Source organism: Sinocyclocheilus grahami, unplaced genomic scaffold (genome assembly GCF_001515645.1).
Source record: "Sinocyclocheilus grahami isolate Dianchi unplaced genomic scaffold, SAMN03320097.WGS_v1.1 scaffold762.1, whole genome shotgun sequence".
Taxonomy (NCBI): Eukaryota; Metazoa; Chordata; class Actinopteri; order Cypriniformes; family Cyprinidae; genus Sinocyclocheilus; species Sinocyclocheilus grahami.
This window is the reverse complement of record NW_015505941.1, coordinates 48206-59114: the sequence shown is the minus strand read 5'-3', so window position 1 is coordinate 59114 and position 10909 is coordinate 48206. Positions and strand designations below refer to the sequence as shown.

General features: G+C 36.5%; 1 protein-coding gene across 1 annotated transcript in view; it reads left to right on the top strand.

The window, feature by feature from the left end:
- The first annotated feature begins 7545 nt into the window (after positions 1-7545).
- The window catches only part of LOC107561263 (uncharacterized), a 10706-nt gene continuing 7342 nt past the window's right edge, over positions 7546-10909 (top strand). The window contains exons 1-3 of the mRNA XM_016245673.1: positions 7546-7930; positions 9370-9433; positions 9697-9817. Of these exons, the coding sequence (XP_016101159.1) occupies positions 7546-7930; positions 9370-9433; positions 9697-9817 (570 nt within the window). The remainder of the gene's footprint in view (positions 7931-9369; positions 9434-9696; positions 9818-10909) is intronic.

The following is a 10909-nucleotide window of genomic DNA, read 5'->3' as shown; positions in this document are numbered from 1 at the left end:
TGGTTGAATTATACAGGATTTCCGGGAGACGTGCGTGTCGCATTCTTTAACGTTCCGCCTGGAAACAAAGATGCCGTGATGCCTAACACTCTCACGAAAAATTAAAGCCGTCGTGTTTACAACTGTGATGACGAGCGCTTATCAGGATCAACTAAACGCTCGATTTTCAAAAGTATGTAAAATATTTTAAATTCGCGGCATAGAATCTTTAAAATACGTCCGAGAGTTTTACACACCAGTCTGTTATTGTGGCGACATTTCCACACCCTGAAACGTAATGATGAACGAAACGAACTGTGATTGGTTGTTTGACATGTCGGTCAAGCGGCCTCATGGGCGGGCATTGGCCAATGAAAGCTGTCATGAATTCCAGACCTTCAGTCATCAGTCTGAAGGTCTAGCTACGCGAGACTAGCGGAAGCTAGAGATTAGAAAGCTAGAAGCTAGAAGCTAGAAAAGCATCGATTCGCTTCAGGAGGTCTTTATTAACCCCCCGGAGCCGTGTGGAATACTTTTCTTTATGATGGATGGATGTGCTTTATTGGACTTCTTTTAGACTACTGAATATCACCTATTCACTGCCATTTTAAAGCTTGGAAGAGCCAGGATTTTTTTTTTTATATATAACTCTGATTGTATTCGTCTGAAAGAAGAAAGTCATATACACCTAGGATGGCTTGAGGGTGAGTAAATCATGGGGTCATTTTCATTTTTGGGTGAACTATCCCTTTAATTCTTATGACAGCAATGCTACATTTTCAGCATCAGTACTCCAGTCTTCAGTGTCACATGATCCTTCAGAAATCATTCTAATATGCTGAACATATGGCTTCATATGTGGAAAATGTGATAATTTCTTTGTCAGGATTTTTTGAAACATGGAAAATAATTAAAAACAGATTTTTTTTTAACCTTACAAATGTTTTCTGATCAATTAAATGCATTACTTATATGACTTCATGAGAGCTATCAATTCACAAATACACTTTTGCTATATAGCTTTACCTTGGTGACATATTTAAAATAGGCAAAACTGGCATCAACTATTTTCACATTTTTAAAATGTATAATCTTCTAATGTTCAGTGCATATCAACCCATGTCTGATCATCAAATCATTTGTACTGATGTTGTACTGACAACACTCTCTTTGGCCATCCTTATTGTTTAGCCCTTCTAAAGTTCAAATATTTAAACAACAACTCATTATTGCAAATTATGCAAGCAACCTTATAATGAGGGCAAGAACTCTAAAATGACCCCTTGAAGTTAATCGCAATCTGACCGGCTAGAGATCGGCACAATTCTCTAAATGTGACATTCCACATATAACCTACACCTATTTGCACAGTCAATCGGCTGACTTTAATTAACACGTTCGTTTGCACCTATGCCATGTGCCGTCTCATACTTTCACTCAGCTGCAGAAACAGGACCAGCATGTGGAGATATAATCATTGGGTACGTGTGAGAGCATTGCAGATAAAGCCTCACACCTCGTTTTCCCGTGAAGAATGTGGAGGGGTTTCGTGAACGAGATTGTCATCAACTTCAGAGATCTTCTCATTTGGTGCCTAGTAAAAAAACACAAGTCATTTCAGGATGATTTTACTGGCAGCACAGTTGCACAGAAATGACAATTAAAGTATGGCCCACAAAATCCAGAGAAGATGTGACATTACAACATAACAGAAGTTCATTACAGGCAAAGCGCTCAAAGTTTTTCCCCCCTTAGTGATAATGAAGATCTAAATTTTCTCATGCTTTGTCAGAGATGTTGCAAAGCAGTTAGCTCATGACATATACTATTTTAGTTTCTCATATATTTCCTTATTTAATAAAAAAAACATTACAAATCTTATTATAATCATAACAATCTTTATTATCCTAGAAAGTGCAGAATTTTTTATATATTTTTTTCTTAATTTATGCTAATGTTTCAATGTTTAAATATGTATAAATCAATAAATATATGTAATGTATAAATATATTACTGCTGTCAGTCGATTAAAGAAATAACTAATTAATCAAACATTTTTATTTAATCATGATTAATTGCACTTAACATTAAAATTTGTAATAAAAGAAATGTTTTTCACATTAATTCTCCAAATGTAGAAACAACAAAGATTTTCAAAACAACAAAGTTTTATTCAGCTGTATTTACTCAGTGCAACATATAACATCCAACTGAAAGATATAACACCAAAATGTCAGAAAAAAAACAAAAAAAAGTATCACTCCCTCCAAAAAATAACTTGTAAACTCAATCAGGTGTAGCTAATCACCTTCTCAATGGCACACAAAGCCATTTGACTTTCAACTGTGATCAGCTGTGATCATTTTGTTTAGCTCAGCATGAAAAAGTCCTTGGTACAACTGAAGCAAATAATCAACTATGGGTGGCAAGGCACTGTCAAAAGATCTTCGGGATAAAGTTGTGGACAGGCACAAGTCAGGAGACGGATACAAAAAAAATTCAAAGGTTTTATCAATGCCTAGACGCACAAACTGGATGAAAAAGCCAGGAGGAATCTGGTCGGAGAGGCTATCAAGAGGACTACAGCAACTCTGAAGCAGTTGCAGGAATTTATGACAAAGAGTGGTCATTGTGTGCATGTGACAACAATATCACAAATTCTCTACAAATGTGGCTTGTATGGGAGGGTTGCAAGAAAAAAGCCACTCCTCAAGAAAGGCCACATGCAGTCACGACTGAGCTTTGCCAAAACACACCTTGAAGATTCTGAGGCAGATGAGACTAAAATTGAATTTTTTGCCTCAACACCAAACGTCTGTTCGAAATCCAATACAGCTCACCATCCAAATAACATAATTCCTACAGTAAAGCAGGGAGGTGGTAATATCCTGTTATGGAGATGTTTCTCTGCAGCAGGGACTGGAGCACTTGTCAAGATAGAAGGAAAAATAGATGGGGCAAAATACCGTCAAATTCTTGAAGAAAATCTGCTGCCCTCTGCCAGAAAGTTGTCAATGGGAAGAAGGTTTACCTTCCAACATGACAATGACCCAAAGCACACAGCAAAACTGAGCACAGAGAGGTTGAAGGAGAAAAAGGTGAATGTCCTTGCATGGCCTAGTCAGAGCCCAGACTTAAGCCCTATTGAAAATCTGTGGAAAGACTTGAACACTGCAGTCCACAAACGCTCACCATCAAATTTAACTGAACTTGAGCAGTTCTGCAAAGAAGAGTAGGCAAATATTGCAAAGTCTAGATGTGCAAAGTTAGTAGAGACAGACTAAAGATTTCAACAGACTAAAGGCTGTAATTAAAGCAAAAGGTGGTTCAACAAAATACTGACACAAGGGGTTGATTCTATACAAGGGATTTTCTATACCCACTGTACAGTGTGTGTGTGTATATATACAGTGGGTACGGAAAGTATTCAGAAATCAATAAAATACTCCTGGAAATCAATTTAAGGGGGTAAATATGGCCTTTTAATAGGAAAGTTAACTTCTGTCAGTATAATTTGTAAATAGTTTAATTTGTAAATAGTTTTCTAGTTATATTAACTGTATTTATTGTATCAAATTAATGCTGTCACCCTAATTTAGATCCACATAAACACTAAATTTGGCAACATCTCATAGCTAAAAATAATGAAGATACTGCCTCATTATCTAGTTTTTGCAAGCTACTTTCAAAAGGGCAGCTTTACTGAATTACTTTTTATTATGAGTATCCTGCCTAACTAAAGCAGCTTCCCTGACACAACACTATTAAAATAATACTTAAAAAGTTCATGCTTTAAAAAAAAAACAGCAACAGCATCTTACAATACTCCCTCTAGAATACATCAAAATACTCAAATATAATCGTGCATATGTTCGCTTCATCGTTTCTGAGAAATACACCGGTGGCAAATAAAAGCACACCACAGGAGAACAAAAAACATTTGTTTAGTCTATCCTTGGAGAAGCCTCACGCTACTCTGTTTCAAAGCAAAAGGAATGTGTGCAACAACTGATTATGCAACTAGAATGTTAAACAGACCATCTGGGATTGTTTGAAAATGCACGGTGGAAATATCAGTACTTACTGTATAATCGCATTAAAGCATTCCTTACATTACCGTTGCCATGCTATCTAATAACAATTCTCTTCCCTGTCACTTTAAATACTGACAGCACACAAAAGCAACCTGCCCGTACATGCCTAAATATATAACGATAATAAATTCAAAGCTCACAGCTCATTTGACATTGCAAATTCCCATAATGCACTAGGCTCTGTGCAGATCAGCATGCGTTGTGTAACTGTTTAAGGCATGTAGTTACAGGAAGTGATGGCATTGCTCTGGCCCACTTCACAGGAGTAATTGTGTTTCAAATGACAGCCTCTGTGTCTCATTCATTACGTCTGTGTCGGTTATGAAAAGCCACTGGGAGAAACACAGAGCCGTGTTGAACTCCTCAGCAGAACTGGAGAGCATCTTTCACTGTTGAAGCTACAAGCCTCTATGGAACAGTCTGTCTCAGCACAAGAGAAAAGAAGTGCAAAGTGGGAAAGGGTGATGCCCTTATCACAGCTGATGCTGTCAGTGTCATTAATTTGCTCTGTATCCTTGTCCATTAAGAGTAATTGGAGTACTTTAGTTCAAGGATCAAGACAGATGTGTAGGGCCTGTGGAGGTGAGGAGAGCTTGGACAGTGTGCCATGGGAGAAAATGTTCACACTAATCACATCAGAGTTTAAAAGGAAAGTACAGTTCAGCTAACTTTTTTTCTTAATTCTTATGGCTCAGAAAACATTCAAAAGTAACATTCCCATTATGCTCTCAAAATGATAAAATGGAACATTCTCTTAATGTTTTCTCTAATGTTCACATAACCAAGAACGAAAATGTTTTTAAACATTTTATTAAAAAAATTGGACATTTTGAATGTTCAGAGAACAACAACAGGAACATTAGCAAAACATTCCCAGAACACAATTCCGTTAGCTGTCCACACTAAAAGCAAAAATACTACATGATGTGTACAATTACAGCCAATTTGATGTTTAACCCTAAAAAGCCTACACAAGTTACTAAGGCCTCTAAACTATCAACATGGTCAAAACTTTACTGAAAAGCCTGATGTACACAATCAACTGCATGCCTTCTGAAATTTGGTTAATAGTTTATACTTTATTAGCAAGTCAAAGGCCTTTTAGTATAATTGTAAAAACATCCACTTTCAGGTTACGGTTCATGTGCCTTTTTTAAACTAAAGAATAAAGTTTTTATACACTAAAGAATAAATTATATATTGTTAGTAATATTTCATGATGAACACTTACTGGACTGAAGGAAATTAGCTTTACTTGACTATCCATCCATATTATTTATTTATTTGAGAAAAATAATGTTAAAATGTGAGCATCAAATACATCAGGCTTTTGATCTCATAATCATCATAGTTTCATCATTGTATAATCATTATTGAAACCTAAACATTTAAATATAATCTTACTAAGACAAGACATTGTTGGCAGATATAGAGTGACAACTAATATTTATATGCATTTTCTGTAAGTAGTCTGCTATTCAGTTATAAATACGTATATTGATTTACATTACAATTTTTTTTATCTTACTTTTTGGCCACATAAATATCAGCAGCTGCTCCAAATTGCATATTTTTGGTCAGTTTGGACCACTGAATAAAGCCTCTGTCTTTTACCTGCTTGAATATGAGAAAAATATAAATATGAAAAAAAACATACACAAACTTATATATTTTGTCACACTACCCAATTTACTATTATTGCCCAGCTCTTTAGAATTAAGCTTCATTAAACTGATCTTATTAATATGCTTGTGATGTCTTGCATAGTCAGTGCTACCTTGTCTGCTTGTCCCAGATAATTCATGAGTTTCTTTGGTTCCAGGTGAAGTGGCTCCAACACATCCTCAGCACAGCTCCATCTGAGTGAACTGTAGACTCTACGGGTCAGTGGTTCCTGTCTGTGGTGAAATCTGTCCCAAAACATCTCACATTTATATGGTTTGTCAACCTTGCGTGGTCTAGAATATGAAGAGAGATCGCTCTGAACTGCCATTTTCACTGTTTTGAGTTGAGAGCAGATCAATTATCAGTCCATTAAAACTATAATGGTTTATAAACTGTACACTACCATTCAAAAGACTGGGGTTAGTATATGAATTTGAAAAATGAATAGGTTTATTCGGCATGGATGCTTGAAAAAATTCTATTTCACATAAATTCACTTTTTTTAAACTTTCTATTCATCAAAGAAAAAGTGTATCACTAAGAAATGTTTCTTGATCATTAAATCAGCACATTCGATTGATTTCTGAAGGATCACGTGACACTGAAGACTGGAGTAATGATGCTGAATTTTCAGCTTTGCCATCACAGGAATAAATTACATTTAAAATATATCAAAATAGAAAACAGTTATTTTAAATTGTAATAATATTTCACAATATCACTGTTTTTATCGCATTTAATCAAATAAATACAGCTTTGGTGAGCATCAAGTTTCTTTCACAAGAGCATAATTTCTTTCACAAGCATTAATAAAATCTTACTGACCCCAAACTTTTGAAAGGCAGTTCAGATATAGTCAGTTATATAAAAGCAGCAGCAGTCTTCACCATAAAGTCTTGCAGTGCAAACTCAGCCTAATGTTGGCCGTTTGGTCTCCAGTGGTAACAAGACAATTTAAAAACCAGTCTGAACCTGTCCTGTCCGCAGTATTTGAACCCATGCTGGATGAATTATTAGCACAGTTGTGCATCACATATTGTTCAGGCCATATTGTATATGTTTAGAATAACAAGCATCTTTATAATTACACTGAGTGAATTAATATTCTATTATATATATATTTTTAATCATATTGCACACCAGGTACAGACTCCCAATATTCAGTAGATTAAATAGAACCTAAACACAACAATAAAGTGTTGAGCTAATATAATTGTGCAGTCAGCTGTACGCCTCTATAGTCGGCACTGAGATTAATAAGGGTGAGTTGGCTGCACTGGGTCCATTAAAGAAAGTCCCCTGTGCACTCTTTCATTCAGATTCCAGGAAATAAAGTTAACAAGCACTTAGACACCTTCACAATCTCTATGTAGACACCTCAACACTTTAATAGTTTCTACAACACCATTGACAATCAGTTCAATAAAAAGCCCTTTCCCTGTCAAAGGCTAAGCAGGACGTTACTTGTTCGTTCTCATCAAACAGCTATTTGTTGCTTCCATTTAAATCTATAAATATCCTTAATTAGCATCTCCCATAGAGCCCCTTCACCCCACCAGCAGCAGACTGAAATACCTAGCCATCACTTCATTCCTACATTCTCCTCTGGTAGCATCATGGTTAGTGCTTAGTAAGTGCTAAAACACGAGGACGCTATATAAACAGCTTCTGCGATGTCTGCCGGTCACATTTGGGTTTGCTTTCATTGCGCAGTGGTCTCATTTTTGTATAGTTAGTGCTTCTTTTGTCATACTGTGGCTGGATCTTCCAAGATTTTTTCTTCCTTACACTTTTCGATTTTCTCACTATGGCGGATGCTATCAAGTCGCCATCCAGGCCTCAATATTGTCATGATGTATCTTGGAATCCCCTGAGCTACAGATGGCCCAGCGTAATCTTTAACCAACATTACGGCCTGCCTCCGTTATTGGACCCTCAAGACCTCAGCTGGATGGAAGGCATCTTCAGAAGGCTGGGGACATCATCTTGGCCCGGGTACTTGCGCACACCCGTGTTCGCTCCCTTTACTCAGGCCTCAGGACAGCCCATGTCTAAGCTGCAGAGGGAGATGAGTGGAGGGGTGTCGGAAGCGGTTGGTGAGATGTGCAAGTGGAAAATTAGCTTGGATGTCAATCACTTCGCTCCCTCGGAGATCACGGTCAAAACACAGGATGGATTTTTGGTAATTGCAGGTATGGGTGATAAATAGTACTATTATATAGCATGCATTAAAGAGGACAGACATACAAACATATATACATACATATAAAAGACTTGGTAAAATGCTGTTTACAATAGTTTTAGAAGAACAATGCAAGATTTTAAAGGGGTCATATGATGCAATTTAAATTTTTCCTTTCTCTTTAGAGTGTTACAAGCTCTTGGTGCATAAAGAAGATCTGTAAAGTTGCAAAGACTAAAGTCTCAAATCCAAAGAGATATTCTTTATAAATGTTAAGAGTCAACCACGCCTACCTAAAACGGCTCGTTCTAACACGCCCCCACATGTCTACGTCACGATGTGGGAAGATTTGCATAATGCCGCCCAAATGTTCACACAAAGAAAGAAGGCGTAACTTTTATTCTCGCTGTAGTATTGTTGTTGCCGCCGCCGCCATGCCGTGAAGGCGCTGTGTGTTTCGCTGTGAAAGCAAAACTAATTTGTTTGGCCTTCCAAAAGAGGATGATATCCGCTTCGTCATGCCTCGTCGTTTCTCCGATCACAAATGCAGACATGGTTTTATGTTTACGTGGCATGATGCAACGCAACGCATAAAAAGACAGTATAAGTCATTATAATCCGTAATTATGTCCCCACTGGATGCAACAAATGCCTCGTTTATAATGGGTTTTAATGTTTTTGACTCATCGCTCTGGTACATGGCATCACAATATGGTAAGGGGCGTAACATTCCCATCACATGCTTGAGGTATTCGGCCAATCATAATGCACTGGATAGCTGGCCAATCAGAGCACACTTCGCTTTTCAGACCGATGAGCTTTGTGAAAATTGATGCGTTTCAGAAAGGAACAAAGGAAATAATGTACAGTATGTGGAAAATAATGTGTTTTTTGAACCTTAAACCGCATAAACACATTTCATTACACCAAATACACAAAATAATGTTCTTTTTAGCAACATCATATGACCCCTTTAATATCAGCTACCAAATGCAACAATGCAAGAATTTAATATCAGCTACCAAATGACACATTATTTATTTATTTTTTGGAAATTCCATTCATAATAATTTACTAAATAATTTACAAAATATATAATATGCTCTTCTATGAGCTAAAGTTATTCTTCTCAATGTGTATTAACATCTTTGATCTATAGGAAAGCATGAGGAAAGACAAGATGAGCACGGCTACATTGCTAGATGTTTCACAAGAAAATACATCACAAAATAATGTTCTTTTTAGCAACATCATATGACCCCTTTAATATCAGCTACCAAATGCAACAATGCAAGAATTTAATATCAGCTACCAAATGACACATTATTTATTTATTTTTTGGAAATTCCATTCATAATAATTTACTAAATAATTTACAAAATATATAATATGCTCTTCTATGAGCTAAAGTTATTCTTCTCAATTTGTATTAACATCTTTGATCTATAGGAAAGCATGAGGAAAGACTAGATGAGCACGGCTACATTGCTAGATGTTTCACAAGAAAATACACGTAAGTGTTAACAAATTCATTTAAAAGTTTGGGGTTGGTGAGATTTTTTGAGGATGATCATCAAGGCTGTATTTATTTAATCAAATATACAGTAAAAACAGTAATGTTGTGAAATATTATTACAATTTAAAATAACTTTAAAATGCAATTTATGCCTGTGATGGGAAAGCTAAGTTTTCAGCATCATTACTCCAGTCTTCAGTGTCACATTATCCTTCAGAAATCATTCAAACATGCTGATTTTTTTCTCACCATTTCCTAAGACTCCCAGGTGGTGTTGATGCTGAAAATCTCCAGTCGCATCTGTCCGCAGATGGGATCCTTACAGTGGAGGCACCATTACCCAGCATTCCCCTCCCTGCTGATGTCAATATCCCCATCCAGGTATTGATTAGTTCTGACAGCTGTTTAATCTTTAATCATACAGTCTGACCATATTCACTAATTGAAGCTCAACATTAGGCACTGAGTGTTCTGGGTGGCATGCATTGCACTTGTTTATAATATGTCACCATTACATTTAAGTGGTGCTTTCTGCCATTCATGGTGAAATGGCACCATTATTATCATTATTGAAAACTTTTCTAGGTAAATTCAAGGGTAAACACTACCCATCCATCCTCCGGTACCTAATTGGTTTTGTATAAGAGACATTGCAGGTAGAGTAACTGTTTCTCAGGAGCTGTAATTTTAGCCAGTCTATTGGCAAAAAGCTGACAGCAATTTAATTTTGCAGGAGAAGCTAGGTTGTAATACAGACATGCGAGAATAAAAGGATTTCTCAAAACTTATTATTTCAATTATTTTGTTGTATTATATTATTGCATGAGATGTGGCCATTCAAATGAATTTGCATCACTTTAGAATGTAGATATTTTTTATCTGTTGCATGTCTTTGTCAATTTATGCCAATTTGTTAAGCCATGCCGTCACAACAGGCTGCAAAAAATATATATATATTTTTTTATATTAAAGCAATACGGATTTCATAAATAATTAGAGGTATACAATTCTACAATTTTGTAAATGTCAAATGCCAGATTTGAAGTCAGTTTATAAATTAATCATCCAGCAATTCCAATTACCAGGCTCATAATTGTTCTAATAACCAACAAAGAGATCAAATGAAAGCTTATTTTCCCGCAGGGGACATATGGCCTTTCTTCACAACCCAGAAAATTAATAATTTTTGTGTACACTGACCCTGGCATTTTAGGGTCTTGATGTGGCATTTAAGATCTTGACTTCATTTAAAGACTGTTTCGCGTTTGCCACAGCTGGAGGAAACCGTTGGAGGAAAACAAGAAGATGCTGATGAGCCTCAAGTTGAAGCAGAAGCGAAACCAGAATCATTTGAAGGAGAAACGCCTGAACCCTCAGTCTCAACTGAGCTTCCTGAGGGTGGACAGATCACCGAACGAGACCAGCAGACTGTATCTGATGTAGATCCATCTAGAGAACCACAACCCCAGTCCA